This window comes from Rattus norvegicus, chromosome 17, assembly GCF_021556685.1.
Source record: "Rattus norvegicus strain SHRSP/BbbUtx chromosome 17, alternate assembly SHRSP_T2T, whole genome shotgun sequence".
Taxonomy (NCBI): domain Eukaryota; kingdom Metazoa; phylum Chordata; class Mammalia; order Rodentia; family Muridae; genus Rattus; species Rattus norvegicus.
Window position 1 is genome coordinate 5197126 of NC_141550.1, and position 23400 is coordinate 5220525.

Consider the following 23400-nt stretch of genomic DNA (forward strand, 5'->3'; position numbering starts at 1 on the left):
TGGGGAGGTGTGGAGTGGGTAACCTTTTCTTCCATTTACCCTAGAACAGCTGTTGAGTTACTCTTTTTGATGTGTTTGGTTTCATTTGAACTATTTGAAGATAACTACTTTGTAAATTAAGGCAGATGAGTAATGTTGCAGTAGTTTTTGGTGGGAATTGCTTAGCATATATGACTTTACCTGTTTCCCTATAATTTTATGCATGTAGGAATATATAATGTTATACAACCTATGACTTTGATATGGGAATACAATAGAGTAATTTTATAAGAGATGTCAAGGTTAGGGTGGTTCTCATCCTGTGGGCCTTGGTCCCTGTGGGGGTCAAATATCAGACATCCTGCATATCAGATACTTACATTACAGTTCACAGGAGTAGCAAAATTAGAGTTTGTAGTAGCAGTGAAAACAGTTGTATGGTTGGGATCACCACAGCATGAGGAGCTGTATTAAAGAGTCAGTGTACTAACAAGGTAGACAACAACTGAGTTAGATTCTCTTTATTTTCCAAGCCACTTCTCCCTTTCAAATCATGATTCACGGCTGTCCTTAGATTCCCCTGTCCTAATCATAGTCTGACAGTCCCTGAACAGCCTCATGGTGCAGACAGGTGGCTAACTTGGTTTGGTTACTTCTGTAGCACAATTCGTTCCATTTGGGGGTCTGAGTAAGTGTAGCCATGGTCAGACAGTAAGGACAATGGCTCTGAGGAGCTGGGGACCTGTCTGCCTCAGGTTGTTAGTTAGGCCGTGCAGGGCGTGCACCAATGAGTACTGTGCTTTGCCAGGAAGTTAGAGGCTGTTGGTCGGTTATTTTAGTGCTGTATGGATCGGGAAAGAGCACACTTTTTACCTGTGCTTGACTGTCTTCCCCATTTAAATTTCAGAGGAATGCAGTGCAATATCTTTTAAATACTTTGTCCCTGTTTCGAAATATATGCCTGAACAGTAGTAAGAACTACTTAATGATATATTATTGAGGATTATAAAAGTTTATTGATTCTATTAGTATATAGTGTTTGAAAGCAGTTTATCTTTTATTTTATTGATTGCATTTTATTTAACCTTTGTTTGGTTCTTGGTGAATGACACACATGCGTTTCAGTCCCACTCATCTCCCCCTTCCCCCGAATCTGCCCTCTGCCCTTGTAACCTCCCCCAAAAGAAAGGAAATCTCACCATGGAGACCGTGGTGTGTTACACAGTAAGCCCTTTTGCCCAACAGTTTTACTTGCAGATGATTATTGCAGTGAGTCATTGGTCTGGTTTGAGGCCTCTGGCTTCTGCTACTCTATCACAGGGATGCCCCTCAGATATTTTGTTGTTGCCCTGTGTCACGGAGATCCTGCAGCCTTGGGTCTGCAGGACTGGCCTCGTCACATGCTCCAGCAGTTCACAGAGGGGGTAGATGTGGGAGTGAGCCAGCTCTGTCCTGGAGCTGGGCCTGGGCAGCACTGAGTTGTTCAGCCCGTCAGCTCTCCTGTGCCCATGCCACCAGGGCCACCTCTCCTTTGCCCAGGGGAGGTTGAGACCAGCTCTCTGCCTGCTGCAGTCAGCAAGGGGAGCAGCTGGCTCTTCAGAGCCACCAGGGCAGGTTGTACTGTGCAGCCCAGGGGAGGTGTAGGTCGGTCGCCCTCCCAAGTGCTGTGCCGGCAAGGGGCAGGGCCAGCTCACCTGCTCGCATGCCGACCCAGGCAAGGGGTGGTTTTCGAAGGATTTACTCAAGCATCATGAATCAATTCCTGCCATGTCAGATGACACTAAGCATACGTGAAATTAGTCGCTTTCGGTATTAACCGTTGAAATGCATGACAACTAGATGTGTCTGCATCCTGAGCACCATGTGCTTCAGCCCAGATGTGTAAGTCTGCTCATTCAGTTGCTGGGTGGAGGTCAAGTGAATGTCATTTCTAGGCAGCATGTGAAAGGTGAAGTTTGCAGGGCAGGGAGGATTGAGCTCAGGCCCTCATACCTGCAGAGCAGGCATTCTGTTGTCGAGCTGCCTCTCAGTCTTGCTCTATCTACCCATCCATCGGTCCATCCATCCATCCATCCATCCATCCATCCATTTATCTTTCTATCCATCTAACGTGTCTGAGTGTTTTACCTGAATGTATGTGTGTGCACCATATCCAACCTGGAGCCCATGGAGATCAGAAAAAGGTCTTAGGTTTCTGATGCAGCTTATGAAATAAATGTGATCTTATTTTTATTGTATTTTAATAGTGCCAGATAACAGATTAAATTAATTTGTTTTGAACAGGACTATGAATTAATCGCTAAAGAACCCAAACCTTTTGTGTTTGAGGGGAAAGTTCGGGGCCCGATTGTAGTTCCCACAGCTGGAGAGGAAGTGCCTGGGAATCCAGGTAACGTAAGGAAAGGAGCTGCAGTGAAGGAGAAAGCGAGTCCTAAAGGAGAGGAAGTCAAGGAAGATGCCAAGGGCCATGACAAAACACCGCCGTGGCAGCTGGGTGGCCAGAACAGAGCGGCCGCTTCAGCCCACAGCTCCAACAACGATCTTGTGAAGGCCTTAGACCGAATCACACTGCAGAGTACCCCTTCACAAGTAGCCGCGGGCTTGACTGCAGGAATGAGGAAGGACTACGGCCTCCCTCTCACTGTCCTCTCATGCACGAAAGCGTGTCCTCACGTGGCTAAGTGCACAAGTGCCCTTTTCGAAGGGCGGACAGTACATCTTGGTAAACTGTGTTGTACTGGAGTTGAAACGGAAGATGATGAAGACTTTGAGTCCCACTCATCAGCAGAGCAGGTCTCCTCTGTTGAAGCCTCTGATGGACCACCAACACTGCATGACCCAGACCTCTACATCGAGATTGTGAAAAATACAAAGTCTGTTCCCGAGTACTCAGAGGTGGCCTATCCTGATTATTTTGGACACATTCCACCTCCCTTCAAAGAGCCTATTTTAGAAAGGCCTTATGGTGTACAAAGGTGAGTCAGTCATAGACTTCCTCCTCCTCCCAAGAAGGACCATCGTCAAGTAGAAAGGGATACTGCAGATTCTCTCTGGGGACGTTAGGGAAAAGTTCTTGTGTTAGAATGCTTTGTGTTGCTTTGAGACTGTCCATGTTGTGTCTGGAAAATGCTGTGTGATTACTGTACTTTGGGCTTGTTATATGTATAGCAAGAAAAGGAAAAGAGGGGTTGGGGATTTAGCTCAGTGGTAGAGCGCTTGCCTAGGAAGCGCAAGGCCCTGGGTTCGGTCCCCAGCTCCAAAAAAAAGAACCAAAAAAAAAAAAAAAAAAAAGAAAAAAGAAAAGGAAAAGAACATAGAGCAAATAGCAGATAACAGGCATCAGATCAGGCGTTTACAATACCCAATGGCAACGTCCAGAGAAGCCCTGCGGAAGCAGTGAGCCATAGGACCAGGTTAGAGCCTCGGCAGTGTCCTCCTCTGTCACCTCGGGCATTCTGCAGCTTGGGACAACCAGCTGCGACCTGCTGGAAATGTTCCTGTAGCCGCTGTCAAGGGCGCTGAGTTTACTGCCCTTGGGCTTTTTGCCAAACTCCTTTTCCTTGCCCCAGGACAGGGATCTCTGAGGGCACTGGAGAGAAACCTGCTTGAGCCTGAGACAAGGGGCTACTTAGCCTCTTCCTCTGTTGGCCCTCAGCAAGCGCAGCACACACAAGGGTCTCTGATGTAGCTGCAGCTTTACTTCATTGACCCCGATGCAGTGTGGAGACCTAGTGCGGAGTGCCTAAAGACAGGAAGGATTGTTGGATGATGTTTGAGCATATATGGTCTGACTTGGTTAGATATGGTTTTAAAATGGGATATAAGCGAAGCATAGGATCTGTTACTCTGAAGATTTAGCTTGAAATGCGGAGTGAGAATCTGGTATTTGTAACAGCACTTAAGTGAGGTGATAGTTAGTGCCAAAGATAGACAGAGACCGTTGGTGCACCAGTCAGTGTGCACTGAGTGTGCACTAAGTGAGGTGATAGTGCCAAAGATAGACAGAGACTGTTGGTGCACCAGTCAGTGTGCACTAAGCACAGCGCAGGCCTGTACAAGTCTGTGCCTGAGCTGCCTTTGGTGACTTTTTCGTGACTTTACTTTTGTTTTATGTGTATTGGTGTTTCGTCTGCATGTATGTCTGTGTGAGGACATCAGATCCTTTGGAACTAGAGTTACAGACAGTTATTCGCTGCTATGTGGTGCTGGGAATCGAACCTAGGTCCTCTGAAAGAATACCCAGCCAGCTCTCTGGCCCCTTTTGTTGACTCTTTAACAATGATTCCCATCAGTTTTGACACACTCTCGTTACAAGTACACTTTGTACTGAGAGGAGACCTTGCCATTGGCCTCTGCGCGTCTGAGAGTGCAAGCATCTTCAAGCCACAGCTGTGCGTCTGCTGTAACATCTGGACCACTTAATGCGTCCCTGGACAACTTAGTGGCTTTTCTCAGCAGCATCAGAACTGTGACAGAACTCCTATGGCTTTCAGAGCCCAAAATAGACACTGCCCTTCTTATTTATAAGAAATGTTTGTTGACCCTGATAGTTAGGTGGTCTTAATTGAGACTTTAAAGTTTCACATCATGTCAGAAAATGCCAAATGTGGGTAGCTAACAGTTGTTTCTGAAGTTCCAAGAAATGCTTGTTTCTTGAAACGCATTGAGGACATTGACTTTAGTTTCTCATGTTGGCTGCCATGTCTCTTTTAACCTGTTTTGAGTGAGTGATGGATGTTTTGTGATTGATTGGTCAATGTCATTCCCTGTTTGAATCTAGGAACGTGACAAATGAAAGGGGTCAAGTCAGGGAGGATTTACTGTCCTGTCACTTTGAGGAAAAGGGCACAGCCCTTTTCTTTGCAACGCCTTAGTAATCTGGGCACGATGGTGTGCACAGCGGGGCCTAGCTACCCTGGAGGCTGAACCATTCTGGCCTGGGAGCATAGTGAGACCCATGCTTAAGAACCTTATCCTGTTATCCTGCCGAGTGCTGTTAGTGTTGTTTAGAGTTCTGTTGTATGGTTGTCTTTATCCTAATCTTTTTAAAAACAAAGTTCAGTATAGAATAAATCAATTATGTTAAAGACTCTGATGCAATTGCACAGAAAAGTCTGTTACAAGAGTCAGATGTGCTGGCCACTCATGTCTTTAATCCCAGCTCTCAAGAGACAGAGGCAGGGGGACCTCTGTGAGTTCTAGGACAGTCTAGTCTACAGAATGAGTTCCAGGACTGCCAGGGCTACGCAGAGAAAGTCTGTCATGAAAAAATAAAAAAAGCAAAGCAGGAAGACTGCTATTCATGTTTTCTCAGTGTAGATGATGAGGTCACAAAAACTCATATTGGCAGGTGTCTTAGGGTTTTCACTGCTGTAACAAAACATTGTGACCAGGAAGCAACCCGGGGAGGAAAGGGTTTATTCAGCTCACACCTCCACATCACTGTTCATCACCATAGGAAGTCAGGACAGGGACTCACACAGGGCAGGAATGTGGGGGCAGGAGCTGATGCAGAGGCCATGGAGGAGCGCTTGTTCAGCCTGCTTTCTCACAGAACCGAGGCCTACAAGCCCAGGGCAAGCACAGCACACAGTGGGCTGGGCCCTCTCCCCTTGATCACTAATTGAGAAAATGCCTAAACATCAGGATCTCATGGAGGCATTTCCTCGACGGAGGGCTCTTCCTTTCTGTGACTCTAGCTTGTGCCAAGTTGACGGGGAAAACCAGCCAGTGCGGATTCAGCTCATTTTATCAGCAAAGGAACAGACAGGCATGAGCACTCCTCATGCAGACTTCTTCCCTTTTTCCTGTGAGGCTTTACGGGCCTCCCAGGCTGTTCCTGGGGCAACCGTGTGGCAGAGCGGGCAGAAGGACCGTGGGCTCAGAAGGCAGGAGGCCAGGCCCAGCTGAGGCCCTTGCTGCTGCCAGCTTTAGAGAGCAGGGACGCCATTACCTTCAGCCGGGTGCTCTCTGATGACACCCCCACCTCCACCCCCACCCCGCCCCCGCCATTCTCCCCAGACTCCTACTCAGATGGTCCTGGTTAAACCAAACCAGAACTTAATTGTTGAAACTGTGTGATGGCAGATACTGTCCACCTGACAAGGTCTGTGATCTCTTGGCAGGTGAGGAGATAGTTTAATGGCCAAAGCACTTGCTTTGGAAATTTGAGAACTGGAGTTGAGATCCCTGGCACTCACAGAAAAGCTGGGTTGGGTGGTGGCTGGCTTGTACTCAGTACTCAGGAGGAAGAGACCAGAGAACCTAGAGCAAGCTGGCTAGCTGGACTAGGCCTATTACTGAACTTTGGGTTCCCTGAGAGACCCCTGCCTCATTGAGTAAGGTGGGAGGGCATGGAGGAAGGTTCCGGGCTGTCAGCTTTGGGACTCTTCCTAGATTCAGATCCATGGGCAGGGGCATTTGCATGCACACCTCTCCAGCCACACCACCTCCTCCCCCCAGTAGAATCACCTAGGAGATAACTGCTCAGGAGGGATTAGGTAGATTTGGTTAGCCTCTGGGCTCGCCTGTGAGGGATGATGTCCTGGGCTGAGTGAAAGGGCAAAGCTGGTGCTGCCTGTCCCAACCGCAGGTGCAGTGCCCACACCTCCCCTTCCTGCCGCCATGCTCTTCCTGTCAGGGTGCCATAGCCCCGAACCTCACTAAGCCACACTCAGCCCATCCTTCTTTCCTTAAGCTGTTTCACTCCCACAAGAGAAAGAGTGACCAGCCAACACACTGTCCCCTTCCTTTACAGACCGTTTTGCATGCGCTGGGTTATTTTTGTATAGAATAAAGTGAAAAGTATATTGTGTTTAATGAGTATATAAAGAAAAATTTACCTTCCACTTTTCTCATGATGTGTTAGTGTATCTTTTATGTTTAACTGTCAGACCTTCTAATACTTTGTTAATAATGCCCAGGTCTTTCTTCTTTAGGATGAGTTCTTTGCATACATAGAATTTAAGGTTGTATTGTTGTTACAACAGATCGACAGATGTCTGTGGTCAACAACAGATATGGAGAAAAGGCTCATCCTTGTGTGTTTTCAGAGGTCTGAGCCTGCGGCTAATTGGTTGTGCTGTGGGGCCCATGAGAAGGCAGAACAGAGCGGTAGGGAGTTTGGGTAGAGCAAGGCCGTTGGCCTCCTGGTGCCAGGGGACAGGAGCTGAAAGGGGGCAGAGGGAAGGAGTGCAGCTCCGAGGATCCTCTTTAGATGTCCCCAGTGACCTGGGTTCCTTCCTCTAGGCCTTACCTCCCAGCGGTCCTCCAGCCTCTGTGTGGCTGCACAGGTGGCAGTTGGAGACTATGACGTTGTTAACATTCTTCAGGTGTAGAAGAGCATCTTCACGTAGTTTCAGATTTTCTCAGCTAAGAGTCTTGAAGTTTGGGGTTCAGTATATTTCTGACATTTTATTGCAACCATTTTGGCAAGCTTCTTCATGCTGCTCTTCATAGATTTGTAATCGTAGTTCTACTCTCTACTGTTTGAAGTCACATCAGCACATGCTGTGGAGCTCATTATAGGCACTGGAGAGATGGGTCAGTGGTTAGAGCATATGCTCTTGCAAAGGCTCCAACCTCAGTTCCCAGCACCTGTATCTGGGGGTTTACAAACACCTGTAACACACACACACACACACACACACACACACACACACACACACAGAGAGAGAGAGAGAGAGAGAGAGAGAGAGAGAGAGAGAGAGAGATTGATTTGAGAGGTAGCATTCCATTAATGCCATCAGGACTTGGTGGCCAGTTGGCTGGGATTGGCATCTGCCCTGACATCTGAGTTCTGCCCCAGCTGTACCTGGTATTTCCCAGCTCTCCAACCTCCCCTCTTCCCAACACAGGAAGGAGATTCTGCAGAACATTCAGGCCAACTGCCAGTTGGATTCTTGGGGTAAATTTCTAAGTAGGTAGGATTTGAAATCTTGTTGTAACTCTCTGGTTTTATCCGACCTCCAACAGTGTGGCTAGTATGCACACAGGATGGCTTGCCTGATGGTTCGACTGCTTTCTGAAGAGAAAGGCCTAATAGACATTCTAGGCTGGCTTCCCTCTGCTCTTCACAAGGTTTTGCTGTGGCTGTCCTTCCTGTGCTCAGTCTAAAGCTTGAGTCTCGATGTGCTGATTTTGATTTGGGTTATGTTGTGCTAATTTTTTGTATACAAGTAAGGGAATGAGTATTTTTATTTTACACTCTTATTATTTTATCCCTTTCCATGCCAGACCTAAACTCGGGAGAAAACTGCCTTGGTATCAGAGGCAGGTAGTAATGAATTTCGTTAAGTTTGTCTTTTATGATTTCAGGACAAAAATTGCCCAAGATATCGAGAGGCTGATACACCAGAATGATATCATTGACCGGGTGGTGTATGACTTAGATAACCCTAAGTGAGTCTGATTTCTAAACCTTTTTATTCATATGTCTGTGTTTACTAGTGTTATTTCTAAAGGATAAAGTAGTTCTCTATGATATCTTCCCGTCCTTACTGTTGTGTTCGTATACTTTACAGGCAGGGTGTGATCGTCATAAATCGTGTTTATTTAAAGATATCTAGGCATTTGGTTGTGGGTGATTTAAAGGTTATAAGCTGGTACTGTGGTTTCAGAAGAGTGGACCTACCTCCTGAACAGTGTGGGTTTCACAAGGAAGGCTGGCCTTGGCTGGCCTTCGCCGTCCCAGTGCCTTCTGAGCCACTTCGGTTCCCCCGCCTTTCGCCTGCCAGGCCCCTGGCTACTTTGCCTAGCACTGGTAGCATGTGTGAGGAACACAACTTACAACTATTCAGTAAGAAGTTCTGTCATCTTTCCGTGGGCCTCTCTCCCCTCACTACATTAATACTTTCCCTGTCATGATGGGAGGAACAAACTTTTAAACTGTTGTAGATATCCGAGTAAAAGCTCTGTCAGAGTGAGTTAAAATAGTCTTTGTTGTTGTTTGTGGCAGGCTCTCCCACTGTGCCTTAGGCTGACATGGAACTCACTGTGTAGCTCAGGATGAGCTTCAACTTAATTAACATTGGTCCTCCTGGTTCTGGAGGCCTGTGTCACCGTCACTGACTGCAAAGTATGCTAACACAAGGGAAGAAGATGTCTTATTTAACATGTACTTACTCCATTGTTCATGCTTCTGTGTTAGAGATGGAAAAATAAATCCCAGAACTTCCAGTGTGGGCAGATTCAACTTGTTCCTAACCGATGTGACCAGGGGCAGAATCCTCAGAAGAGCAGGGGTCTTCCTTATGGGAGGGCTGGGCAGACAAGGATAGGGCCTGGCATGTGGGTGCTCAGCACAGTGGTAGGGAGAGCTCCTACCTTCCATGGCAGCAAGAGCAGCCTGGCTTGTTAGCATCACAGCTGCTTACCGCAGTTTGGAAAACACACTGCTTCCTGCGAAGGTGAGGACCAGCATTTTAGAGGGCGAAGTCCTTACTGAGGTTATACGTGTAGGAACAAGTCTTTTGTAATTTCAATTTGAGTATAAATGTAAGTCATTTTTTCTTTGTTGTGAAAGAAAGGAGAGAAACATTGTATGGGTTTGATCTGTCCTAGTTGTAGTCTTTGCTTATCTGTTTAAGTGTAACATTTTTAATATGTTTATTTTAAAATATTTATTTAGCTATACCACTCCAGAAGAAGGAGATATTTTGAAGTTTAACTCAAAATTTGAATCTGGGAATCTGCGCAAAGTAATTCAAATTAGAAAGTAAGCCATTTAAATGTTTTCATTTTGTGTGCACACAGACTCTCTGGACTTGCTGTCAGCTGTCTCTGTCTTGTGTTTCAGAAGCGAGTATGACCTCATTCTGAACTCTGACATAAACAGTAACCATTACCATCAGTGGTTCTACTTTGAAGTCAGTGGGATGCGGCCGGGTGTGGCATACAGGTTCAACATCATCAACTGTGAGAAGTCCAACAGCCAGTTTAACTACGGTGAGACACTTCCCCTTCCGGGTGAGGGGGCACCCAGGCACGCTTCCTGGAGGACCAGAGTCTAGTGTGGGGCATCGCCTTAGATACTCAGTGTCTCTGTGTTTCACACCTCAGCCGTTTCCTACACAGTGTGTGAAAAGCTTACGCTCTGCTGGGATGACAGAAGGAACTGCATGGTGCTGCATGCCTGTCATTTCCTGTCACTTCCTGTCATTCCAGGCCTACCTAAGGAAGCAGATGTGGGGTGAGCTGTGTGTTGGCAGTTTAGACTGGGGCTGAAGCCTCCTGAGAGCTCAGCCCATCACACTGTGGCTTCTGTCCTCAGCTCCACACAAGAGAAAACAAGAAGAGCATGTTTTATGTATGAGTGAGCGCTCTGTCTGCAATTACACCTGCACACCAGAAGAGGGCATCAGATCCTTTTACAGAAGGTCACGAGCCACCATGTGGATGCTAGGAATTGAACTGGGGAAGAGCAGCCCGTGTTCTTAACTACTGAGCTAGCTCTCCAGCCCCACGAAAAGTATTTTTACCTTGGTGCATAGGAAGCTATGTGTCCACCTCCCTCTGCCCCGCTCCCCACACCGTCCCCACCATGGGTACCGTGCTAACATTTGTGCTAACATTGATAAGGTGCCGCATGGCAGGTCTTCCTTCATCTTCTGAGTCCTGTGCAGATGGGTGTGAATTCTGCACTGCGGGATGGAATTTTGTAGTGAAACCATTTGTGCTTAGTGAGTGTCTTTTGAGGCCTGCTGAGGTGCTCTGTCACCTGTGAGTTACTGGCCTGTCTGTCTGTCTGTTTCTGCCGGGTCTGTGGAGAGCCTCAGTCTGGTTGCTGCTCACCCACACCAGGCGCAGGGCCTCGATCACCTTTATCTCCTGAGTGCCTGCCCTGTGGCGGGTCTGCGCTTGTTCTTGGTCAGTGTCTGTTTCTCACAGAGTAAATCCTTACTGTAGTTTATGGACAGTGTTGAGGAATCAGCATGTTGTGTATTGGCTTCCCCTGGTGATACTCTCTGAGAGAATTCTCTTTTCCTTTTTTAGATAAAACTCTAGCGTTCTGGAAGGAGAAATCTGAAGTGTGGGGTGCCATTTAAGGCTGCTCTGTTCAGTACCTCAAGTACACATCTAAGGGTCATCTGCTGGGCATCTGGTCTGTAGCCATGGGCTGTGTCTAGGGTTGATAATTACATAAACTTGACATTTGCATTTAAAAATCAAAATGTCCAATTTCAAATCTAGTAATAGCCAAGTTTTTATTATATGGTAAAACATACATATCAACAATCCTTTGTTACAGATGGAGGAGAAATACGTTACAAAATGATACTGGTCTCAACCATTGAGCAAAGTTTGAAAAGCTTGTAACAGTAGGCAAGAGGTGCTGCATGGCAGGCTTCAAGTCATTTCCCTAAGCTGTGCGGAGTGCAAGTGCGTGCGTGCGTACGGGCGTGCGAGCGTGTGTGGCTGCTCGAGAGATGTGTCTGAGAAGCAGCTCTGGAGGGTTGAAGAGGTGCTGACAGTTGTTATTTGTGTGGTGGGAAATGGAACACTCTAGAATTACTCATGTGTGTGAGATAAAAGCTTTGCCATTTATCTAGTAGAGTAATAGGCAGACCATGCAGTGGAGTCTGGCATGGCTAGAAATACTTTCTTTTTTTAGAGATTTGATATCTTTTCTCTAATTTTCAAGTAATCTTTTAAAGACATATATATATATGTATATATATATGTACATATATATATACATATATATATATATATAAATAAATAAATGATGTGGACCTCAGACTCGCAATGTTGTGGTCATCAAATATTTATATTTTGACTAAAATGTCAGTAGTTACATTGTTTGGTATGACTGGTGATAAAAAAGTTCTTTTTAAAGGAACATTTGACTTTATGCACGTGTCTGCTTGTCTGTATATGCATTTGTCTGTATGTGGGGTCCACGGAGGCCAAATGCACTGGACTTACAGGAGGCTGTGAACTGCCATCTGTGTTCTGGGAATCAAACCCGGGTCCTCTGGAAGGGTAGTAAGAAGTACTGTTAACCACTGAGCCATCTCTCCAGCCCACAAAGTATTCTTGATGTAGTCTGTTTGAAACACTTCATTCTTGGTGATTTTAGTGCGTAAACAATTGTTGGATGTGACTTTATCTATCCAAGTAAGCAGGTTGGGTCCTGCTTAGCTTCTGAGACCAGTTGGGGGTGGGTAGGATCACAGCTGTATGTATGGCCATCAACTGATTGTGACCTCTCTGAGGAGAGAGCAGCCTTATTATGTCTTTGAAATTTTATCTTAATTGAGACATGTTTGAAGTATTATCAGGATAAAAATACCTATTGTGTTCCTTACTTAACCTCTAGTGTTTCTAGAGTAGAAAAGAACAGTAAAGAAAACTGGTTTCATTTGTATCATGGGTGTCCTCCCTCCTCCCTTTCCCCCAGCCCTCCCCCAGCCCTCCCCCAGCCCCAGCTCCTCCCCTCCCTCTCCCAAACCTCCCCCAACCTTCCCTCAGCCCCTCCCCAGCCCTCCTCCTCCCAACCCTTCCCCAGCCTCTCCCCCCAACCCTCCCCAGCCCCTCCCCCTCCTTCTACTTCTACTACTTCCAGTGGGCTTTTCTTCTTTTTATTTATTTAAAATATTTGATTTTTATATTAAAAAAAACCCCCACAGCTTCTGGTTTATTCATTTTCTTTAGAAGTTTTCTTTAATTTTGACCTTTACCTCCCTGCAAATTAGTACTTTTCTTTACTTCTTTAATTTGCTTTTTTTGTAGATGATCAAAGCATTTTAAATTTCTTCTTTATTACAACTTAATTCTATATTCCTCCAAGATTTTAATATTTCTGTTTTTAATCTCGCTATCTTTATTTGACTATGAAACTACAAAACAGGTTTGCTACATTTTTTTCCTGGCTTAATTATTTTGGTTAAAACCTTTGTTACTTTCAAAGTTTAATTAATTTTGCTCACAGACATGTAGACTTTATTATTTGCAACAATTTTGGATTTGGAGTAACTTTGAAATATATCTGTTTTGTTTTAATAGGTAATTAGAAATAAGCTGTATTGTCTGTAGGTAACAGTTAATACCCACTGAACTTAATGGAGAGGGAAGAAGAACCAACCAACAAATGGTTGTGTCTGATTGAGTTTCAGTTTGGTTTTACTTGTGGTGTTAAAACCTGTCAGTTCCAGTTGGGTATAACTTGGCATATAGACAGCTGTAGCTCTCTGTTCCCAGTGTGTCTTACCGAGCTGCAGTTAGTCTCTACTGTATTTGCCTTCAGTTTTGTCCGTGTATTTATAAGTTGTAATTAGCTCGGTACATGGTTGGCCTAGGGGACACTGAGTGGCGGCACATGGGAATGGCCTTGGTAGGTAGAGGTCTTCCTTCGCAGGACTCACCAAGACGGGCAGGGCAAGCATTGTTTTCACTTCTTCGTTGCCACCCTTTCCCTGCCTTGAGACATTTTTAGTGGATTCTATTAAGTAGTTCTCACAGATGATCCTAAAGCAGTTTGAATGTATTTCTGAGATAGCGGTGCTGTCTGTATTGCTAGATTTGAACATTTGTGTTACTATCTCCACACCCTCTTTATCCCTGTGCCTTGAAGTGGACTTTCGTAGATTGCCACCAGGTGGCAGTTTCGCATTTACTCATAATTTGAGTTTCAAGCTTCTGTTTCATTCTCTTCTTGTATGTCTCTGGGGTTCCAGAGGGTTTTAACTCCTCCTTATGTGAACTAACCGTAACAATCCTGCTTGTAACAAGAAGTGAGTATGCACAGCACACTTGTAACTTTGTGTGTGTGTGTGTGTGTGTGTGTGTGTGTGTGTGTGTGTGTGTGTATGTGTGTGCATGCTGTGAAGTGAGCTGTGGTCAGAGGACAGCATCTTCCCTTGCCTTTCATCTGGAGTCAGGATCTCTTGTTACCACTGCGCACAGCAGGCTACTTCCCTTAAGAGCTCGCAGCCATTCCTCCTGACTCCCATGCTGGTAGGAATGTGCTGGGATTACAAACAGGCTTCTGCATCTGGCTTTTCTGAGTGTTCTGGGCATCGAAGCTCAGGTCCTCCAGCTTGTTAGGCAAAAATTGTCACGTGCTGAGCAATATTCCACAACTACCAACTCTGTGTAGAAGTTTTATGTTGAAATCAGTTGAAGTGTAAGGAAATGTCACATACTTTGTCAAGATGCTGACATCTGCAATGGTGTCCTGGCACTGTGGATCTCCTGGTATCTATTTTCTACAAATCATGGCTTTCCTGGCTGTCACTGTAGCATGACAGTTGGGATCAGGAAACTATCGTTGGCACATGAAGTACCTTCTAGCCTCGGACCCCACTTAAGGTAGACTTTCTTCTTTTAGATCCATGGAATGGTTTAGCTCCAAGCCACGTTTTCAGCCTTTCAGTTCTTTCATATATTCAACTGACGGCATTCTGCCCACAGTTTATTCTCCTTGTTTCCTGGAGTTTGTTCTTTATGCCGTGTGCTGGCCTCGCTCTGTCCTTAACTGTTAGACATCATGGTGTTTCCACTGTGAAGTGCAGCTCTCACAGGAAAGAGACGGGTCAGTGAGGGAAGGTACAGGCTGGGCAAACCTCACCCAAGGCCTGTCTGGGAGAACCAGCTCCTGAAGGCTGTCTTCTGGCCTTAAGGCCACATGCATGCTTGCGCGCACATGTGCACACGTAAACACATGTTCTTTTTTCCTTTGGTGTAGTTTGGCCTGACTTCTACTGTGACTTCATTGTCTCCTTTCGGCTCCCGTGCCCGTGCCGCAGCTCGGAGAGTCTGGGTAGTGTCTGGTTTGGTGTTGTTTGTTGGGTGTACTCCTCATCTGTTGGTACGGTTATGTGGAAAGACCGGTTCCCCTCTCTAGTTTAAACTGTTTGTCCTCGTCCACTGATGTCCCCTTTAGTGTTGTGCCTAGAGTTAGGCGGTGGTGGAGCCAGAGACCCCCTTCCCTCCTTCACGTTTGTAGTTACCACCGATCCTGCCTGTGACAGAGACCCCCTTCCCTCCTTCATGTTTGTAGTTACCACCGATCCTGCCTGTGACAGAGACCCCCCTCCTTCACGTTTGTAGTTACCACCGATCCTGCCTGTGACAGAGACCCCCCTCCTTCACGTTTGTAGTTACCGCCGATCCTGCCTGTGACAGAGACTCCCTTCCTTCCTTCATGTTTGTAGTTACCACCGATCCTGCCTGTGACAGAGACCCCCTTCCCTCCTTCACGTTTGTAGTTACCACCGATCCTGCCTGTGACAGAGACCCCCCTCCTTCACGTTTGTAGTTACCACAGATCCTGCCTGTGACAGAGACCCCCCTCCTTCACGTTTGTAGTTACCACCGATCCTGCCTGTGACAGAGACCCCCCTCCTTCACGTTTGTAGTTACCGCCGATCCTGCCTGTGACAGAGACCCCCTTCCTTCCTTCACGTTTGTAGTTACCACCGATCCTGCCTGTGACAGAGACCCCCTTCCCTCCTTCACGTTTGTAGTTACCACTGATCCTGCCTGTGACAGAGACCCCCTTCCCTCCTTCACGTTTGTAGTTACCACTGATCCTGCCTGTGACAGAGACCCCCTTCCCTCCTTCACGTTTGTAGTTACCACCGATCCTGCCTGTGACAGAGACCCCCTCCTTCACGTTTGTAGTTACCGCCGATCCTGCCTGTGACAGAGACCCCCTCCTTCACGTTTGTAGTTACCGCAGATCCTGCCTGTGAGGTTTCATTGAGGGCCAGCGCCATTGGTTGTCTCCGTGTTAGTTTTGCTCAGTATCAGTTACTCAGAGCCAGCCTCTCTGCATCATGGTGGATAGATTATGACTTATGGCTTTGTTACTTCCTTAAATTGAGTCTTAGTGTTGCAGCCTATTTTCCCAAATATATTCAGTCAGAACTCTTAGTATTGCCATCATCTTTTCAGAATTGATACCATGCTTAAACAGTAATATTAGAATGCAGTGTTTAAAACAGCAGAGCATTTTAGATAGGCATAAAGTGCCCCTTGCCCTCAGCCTGAGCCTTCCAGTACTCAGCGGTTATGGTAAGTCTTTCTGTGTCTGTAGGAGGGGAAACTTGAGGTTTAAATGGCTCAGTGCGGGTCAGGGATACAGATGTGACTTAAGCATGCAGTGACACCGCAGTGACACCGATGAGCCTTTAGGTACCGAGAGGCTCCTTTCCTTTGGAGGGAAATGACAGTGCTGTGGGCAGGTGACTGTCACTGGTGCTCCCTGTACAGGTCTTGGTGTTTCCGGCACAGTGCACGCCCAGTGCTCCCTTACTGAAGAGCTAGCCATGTGGACGGCGTGTAGCACTGTCAGAGGCCATGTGTCTGTGCGTGGCCAAGCCGGAATTTAAGCCCTGGTTGTGGAGTGTGTGCTTGTAACCACCGGGTCACTCTGCATGTATTAGACCTGTCATCTGGAACTCTAGAGGCTTGGAGACAGCAAGATATCTTTTATACAATCTGTCATTTGCCATGGCCAGTAAAAGTAATAATTCAGGAAATGTACATCTAAGCTCTGAAGTTCAGTCCACGTAAAGATGTCAGGATCCACAAGGTGTCCTAGCAGCATAAGAGCAGAGGATGCCGAGAAGTCAGACAGTCATGTCTGATGCTTAGTACTCCGATAAAGCCTTGGCAAGTATCAGCTCTCTAGACCATAAGAGGATGGGGCCACACAGCAAGAAGAAAATCAGTGGGACCAGGAAAACTGCAAGGTAAAAGAGAAGGATTTGTTAAGTAGTGGGAAGGAGGTGGACTGGCGGGGCTGGGTGGGGCATGCGTAGGGCATCAGTGCCTGGAAGAGGCTGCGTCCTAGGAAGTCAGCGCAGTGCGTGTCCCTCCCGGGACAGAACACCTGCCATTGGCTGATGTGGCAAAGGTAAGCTGGGTATTAAAGCAGAAGAGGGTTCATCAATGTCAGAGAGACTTAATAGTTAAAAACCAGAATAGCCGAGAGACAGGAGCCATTCACAGGTTTCTGTCTGTCCTTAAAATACTGCATGCCTTTATGCAGTAAAGTTGTCTTGGAGACCTATAGAATCAGCAAAAGCTCAAGTAATTAACTTTATTAAAAGACAGCTATTATGAAAAGAGTCTGGCCTAGCAAAGAGTTACAACATAAGCCAGGGTGCAAAGACTGGGAACGGTGTAGCCAAACTTGGCTTTGGACCTTTGCGGGTCCCACTTTTGAGCAATGTTTGAGGGTATGCTCCAGCACCCTGAGAAAGAAGCTTCAGACAGAAAGACTCGGGTGTGAGAGGTGACGGAGCCCAGGCAGGGGTGCAGCAGGGCGTGAGGGTGAAAACTGGGGAAGCACACTGGAGAGTGGGCCATCCTCCCAGAGTGCAGCATCAGCAGCCAGGAAATGAGGCTTACACATTCAGGAAATAAACTGACTGTCTTCATTCGTCAAAATGGTGAAATAAAGACAAAGCTGTAAACGGAAGTGGGCTTCAGGTGAGGCAGACGAGCCATGTAGGTTATCGCGTTGGGCAGAGACACGAAGGGAACATTTGAGTTGGCCCTGGAAGTGTCGGGGAGCACATGCCTTGCTCTCCAGGGGCCTCCACCCACAGAATCTTAGCTAAGGGTGGCTGCTCTGCGGGGTTTACAGTCTAAGAAGCTTACACCTTGTCATCGGGAAACTTACGAAGGAAAGAAATATTCTGCATATTTTATTGTAATCTAAACTATTGGCAGAAATTAACAGATGTGGTTAAAAATCAGGTTTTGCAAATTAAATTAATTTTTAAATATTTTTTTAAAAAGAAATTTAAAACTGATGTTAGATATTATTTAGAACTGTCTGTCCAGGGGGTTGGGGATTTAGCTCAGTGGTAGAGCGCTTGCCCAGCAAGCACAAGGCCCTGGGTTCGATCCTCAGCTCCAGGAAAAAAAAAAAAAAAAAAAGAACTGTCTGTCCATCATGGTAGCTACCAGCCACTTGAGGCTGTTAAAATTAAAATTAAATACGTAAACATTTAAATTCTCCTTCGAGTGAGGCACATCACTAGTGCTTAATAAATGCCTCTGTATATAATGCACTTCAGCAGAAGGCTGGCTGACTCAGACTTGGGGAGTATATCTTAACCAGCATTAGTTTGTAAACTGAAGTGGTTCTATTCTTTGAAATAAGAAAGAGCTGAAAATATCCAATGTTAGAAACTAGAGAAGGAAATAAACCAAAGGGAAGGAAGAGAATCAGTGAAAACAAGTGTTGAAAATATTTAGACCAAAAATAAAGCAAAACACACAAATCCAATGTTTAGACGTGTGTGTGTGTGTGTGTGTCTGTGTGTGTCTGTGTCTGTGTGTGAGAGTATGTGTGGAAAGAGTGTGTGTTGTTTGTGTGAGTGTGTTGTTTGTGTGAATGTATGGTTTGTGGTTTGTGTGTGTTTTTTGTGTGAGTGTGTGTGGTTTGTGTGTGGTTTGAGTGTGTGTGGTTTGTGTGAGTGTGTGTGATTTGTGTGTGTGTGATTTGTGTGAGTGTGTGTGGTTTGTGTGAGTGTGTGTGGTTTGTGTGTGGTTTGTGTGAGTGTGTGGTTTGTGTGTGCACACACAGAGGCTGAAGGAGTGTGATGTTATCCTGATAGCACTCTGCTTATTCCCTTGACAGGATTCTCATTGAGTCTGGAGCAAGGCTGGCACCCACGGATCCTCTCTGTACCCAGGGATCCTCTCTGTGCCCACTCAGTGCTGGGCTATAGGCACAGCCAGCTTCTTACCTGTGTGCTGGGGATATTGAACTCAGATCCTTATGCCGTGTAACAAATGCTCTTCCTGAGCTATCTAACCAAACTCCAAAATAAAATTAACATTTTTTTTATTGTATGTGTTTGGGTGTTTTCCCTGAATATATGCTCAGCACGTGCATGTCAGGTAGTGAGGTCAGAAGAAGGATGTTGGATCTTTTGGAACTGGAGTACAGATGGTTGTGAGCTGCTGTGTGGGTGCAGGGAGTCACCTGGGCCCTCTAGACGAGCAGTGTTCCTGACTGCTGAGCCATCCATCTCTCAGCCCTCCCCAAGCAGGGAATTAAATGGCTATTTCCACTATTGAAGCTTAGAGAGCAGAGTGTGGAGGTGTATTCCTCCCGTCTTTCTCAGCAGGTGGGAATGGAAAGTAGAGGGATCTGGAGTTCGAGGCTAGCCTGCGCTATACCCTACACTGCCTTAAGAAACCAGAGCAAACAAAAAAGGTGGGAGGGGGAGGACATTTTTAATCCTGTAAAACTAAATTACACTTTTATTACACTCTTGTTATTTATTCTAGTAATTGATGGAAATACTCAAATGGATTTTTTTACTTTTCTGAACCTGCTGTGATCTCTGTGTCCTTCTTAGAAGGACTAAGCTACAGAGCTGGAGAGCTGCTCAGGGATTGAGAGTGCTCCCTGCTGTAGCAGAGGACTGCTGTCCATTGGTCGGTCGTCAGCATCCCTGTCATGACTGTGACTCTGGCTCCAGGGGCGCCGTGCCTACACCTCTGCCCTACAGTTACTGCACTCAAATGCACATAAACATAATTGAAAAATAATAAATCTTAAGAAAAGAAGCAACTTAAGAATCTAGGTACAGAACTGTAGGTAATAACTAATTTACCAAGTTCTTGTAAAACAACAGCCATTCTGTAGAACTAAGGTGGCTCACAGGAAGGGGCCTCCAGTTCACAGGAAGGGACCTCCAGCTTACTGTGTACCCCTCAGTGGTGTGACGGGAGCCATGTTTTTCTTTTGATGGTGCTGAAAGGCCCTGGGTAAAATGATCCTAACTTTTAAATGTAGTCAGAGGTGTGGTGATGGAATTAACACCATGGTATTAGCACTTACCGTGCAGGGCGGGTGGTTGAGAGGACACAGTGACTACTTGTACATACGAACACAGCAGTGTCTGCCAGGTGGGGGCTAGTCACTGTCCCTGTGCTGTACATGATAGAACCGATCTGAGAAACTCGGTCAGTATTGCATCCAGTACTGTGTGACATTATAACAGAGCAGTCATTTGTTCCTCTCAGTACTCACCATCAGGGTCTGAGGGTCTGAATTCTTGAAATGTAATGAAAATAGAAGACAACAGTAACTTCCTGAGGGGGCCTGTGTCATTAAGAAGCACACAGTAGGAGGGCCTGTGTCATCAGTGAGCACACAGTATGTTAACCTTTCCCAGAGGGCCAGGAGGCAGCATGGCTGCTATAGGTTGGCGTGTGTGTTAGGCAACACTCGTTTAAGGTGAGCCTCAAGCAGCATTGAAGGAGCCAGCTAGAGAGGAAAAGAAACTTATAAAATGCAAATGTATTTAATGAAATATTCCTACGCCAGGAAAATGATTCCATACTGAAGGTAGGATTTAAAATCAAGCCAGCTCTCAGGAAAAGCCATCAGTGTTTCTAAAGTTACATGAGAATTTAATTCAATTCCAGTTAAAAAGTCTAGTGTATTAGGTTACGGAATAAAGTAAGATGATTTTATGGTTTTTATTGTGAGGAGGAGGGAGGCGAGATGTCACCATGTACACTGTGCAGCCTGGAGCACAGCTATCCATGCGTCTGTCTCTCCAGTGCTGGGATTAAAGCAGCGTACCACTGCGCCTGGGCAAGTGGTGCAGTTTTACAGCTCATATGGAAAGCATATTTCTAAGAATTTCCAGGAAAGTGGATTGTCTATTTAACCCAACTTTCGTTATCAGTTCTTACCATGACCAGAAAACAACTTCAGGAGGAAAGGGTTTATTCCACTCTCTTCTACAGCACTGCCTGTCATCAACGGGAGTTGGGGCAGGAACCTGGAGGCAGGAGCTGATGCAGAGGCCGTGGAGGGGTGCTGCCCGCTAACCTGCTGCCCATGGCTTGCTCAGCCTGCTTTCTTACAGAACCAGGACCACCAGCCCAGGGATGGCACCACCCACAATGGCCTGGTCTCTCCCCCATCAATCACTAATTAAGGAAAGTCCTACAGTTGGGTCTTAGGGAGGCATTTTTTTCAGATGCAGTTCCCTCCTCTCAGATGACTCTAGCTTGCCTCATACTGATGTTAGACTTGCCAGGACACAAGCCATGCTAACACTTCTGTAGAGAAGGAGTGAAAGCCCATGTGGATCTCTGGCCTTTCCCACTGCACATGAGACTCTAAGAAGTATTAGAACAGTGATTGCTCATTATCGTGAGTGTGCACGTGTGTGCACGTGCCTGCGTGTACTTGTGCATACCTACCCTCTCATTCGCTTCAGCCAGGGTCTGTCTGTGTGGTGGGCTGCGGCTTCGGCCTGGTTCCCAAGATGGCCAGGACAAGCTTCCTCTCCTCATCTAGGAGCACAGAGATCACAGACAGGCACTGCCGTCTCCATGGGTTCTGAGGGTTAATGGAGCCTCGTGCTTGGGTGACGAGTTTTACCTTCAGGGCCATCTCCCTACACGATTTCTTTATTACGTTTGACTGTTTTACTTTTTATGAGGAGTAAATTATCTTTAATTGATCGAACACTGTAACAATTTTTTTAACGGAAAAGAACTGGTAGCCATTCACTCTAAAGTTACTCCATTTTAGTTGAACTTTAAAAGGGGATATTGATTATAATTTAAGAAATTACTCAAACTTCTCTGATACATCCTGAAATAATAAATTGCGGTATACCTCAGTTTTCCTGAAAATTTTGTGCTTTCTAGAAGGCAGGATTCATTTTTACATCAATTCTGAAAAGAATTCTCTTTCCTTTCCTCTTCTTTCAAAGGTATGCAGCCACTTATGTATTCAGTTCAGGAAGCACTAAATGCCAGGCCGTGGTGGATCCGTATGGGTACTGACATTTGTTACTACAAGTGAGTATTCTTACAGAAGTCTGTCCACAGAGGGAGGGCTACTTCCCGTCTGTTTCAGGGTAACAGCGAAAGCACACTTAATATGTATGCTGGCTAGTCAGAAGAGAAGGAGCCTCCAGTAAGAAACGCCTGGACTGTAGGCAAGCCTGCGGATTATTTTCTTAACTAGTGATCTGATGTGGGCGGGGGCCACCTGATGTGGGCGGAGCCATGCCTGGGTTGGTGGTCCTGGAGTCTATAAGAAGGCAGGCTGAGCAAGCCCTGGGACCCAGTAAGCAGCACCCTCCATGGCTTCTGTGTCAGCTCCTGTCCCCAGGTTCCTGTCCTAACTTCCTTCAGAGATGGACAGTGCTGTGGACATGTAAGCCAAATAAATGCTCTCCTCTCCTCCTTACTTTAGTCATGGTGTTTTCATTTTTATTGACTCTTTGGAAACTCATACAGCATATTTAGACCTTACTCAGCCCCCACCCCTGCCTCTAGCTCAGCTCCACTCCTGTCTCCCCAACCCCCAATACTTTGCCTCTTCCTCCTTTTCCTCTCCCCCCATCCCCTTTGTAAAATAACATATGGAGACTAATTTGTGCTGCCTGTATGTGTGGGGACATCCATTGGAGGATGGTTGACCTACAAAGGGGCCACACTATTAAAGAAGCCATCACCTGTCCATAGAGTCCCCAGTTGGAGACTTGTGAACCTGGTGCCTGCAGGCAGTCTCAGCTGCTCTGAGTTCATGAGCCCGGCTGTCCTGTTGAATCCAGAATTCAGTGTTTCAGTCTGGACTGTAGACTCTTCCTCCCCTTCTTCTGAAGTGGCCTGAGCCTGTGTGGAAGGGTAGGTGCTGTATGACTTAGAAGCCTGTTGATGACTACAGCTTTACCTGTAAGGGCTTACAAGTCTTAGTCCTTGCTTCCTGTTTTACTCTAATTCTATATGTAAAATGTTTTATAATGCTTATCTCCCTCCTGCACAGTCCATTAGGAGCAGGGTGCGTATCTCCCACCCACATGGTTGGCCGCAGTCCACCCCCATCCCCCCACCCCCGGTTTTCCTCATGACCTCTGTCTGTCTTGACCTTGACAAGCTTGTGCTGGAGCCTGGGAGCTCTTGCTGGTGGCTTCTGTGCACTTCTGTGCCCAGAAGACTAGAAGGTGTGGTTACTACCTCAGGCCTGCAAAGGTGGTTGTGTAAGTAGGTCAGACCTTCCCTTGAGAGAAGGCCCATGACTGTAGTGTGCTGCCGTCCCTGAGAGGACATCACTTGCTGTGAGCTGCACCTGACAGCTTAGGCCTGTTTGTCTCAGACTTCAGTTCCCTGTGGTTGCTGTTTGAACGTGAATGCAGATAGAAGTGCTCCGGTTTGAAAACCTGCGTCTACACTGACCATTTTAGTTCTTAACTTTTTGTTGGTACCATGCACCTCAATCCCACTCATCTCCCTGTTGCTTTATCTCTGCTCTCGCAACCTCTCTCTCCCAAAATAAAAATAGATTTTAAAATTTTTAGTTTTTAAAATTCATTTCTTAATGATATTTCCCATCAGGCACACAGGAGTTTATATGTTTCTAATTTCTGTTGTGGTGTTTCTCTCCTTTGACTGCCACTTTCTGTCCTGTTAATCTTCACT

The 23400-nt window shown here is 46.2% G+C and overlaps 1 protein-coding gene across 52 annotated transcripts in view; it reads left to right on the forward strand.

Annotated features, from left to right (window-relative positions):
• Window positions 1–23400, forward strand: part of Agtpbp1 (ATP/GTP binding carboxypeptidase 1) — a 117831-nt gene that overhangs the window by 61831 nt on the left and 32600 nt on the right. For 44 of the 52 annotated variants that reach the window (XR_015640653.1, XR_015640654.1, NM_001106100.2 and 41 more), the window contains 5 exon segments: window positions 2263–2954; window positions 8296–8379; window positions 9608–9694; window positions 9776–9924; window positions 21687–21774. Coding sequence is in view for 42 of the 52 variants with exons in the window: in NM_001106100.2 (NP_001099570.1) it covers window positions 2263–2954; window positions 8296–8379; window positions 9608–9694; window positions 9776–9924; window positions 21687–21774 (1100 nt within the window). In the remaining 10 variants the exon portion in view is untranslated. 52 annotated transcript variants of the gene reach the window in all.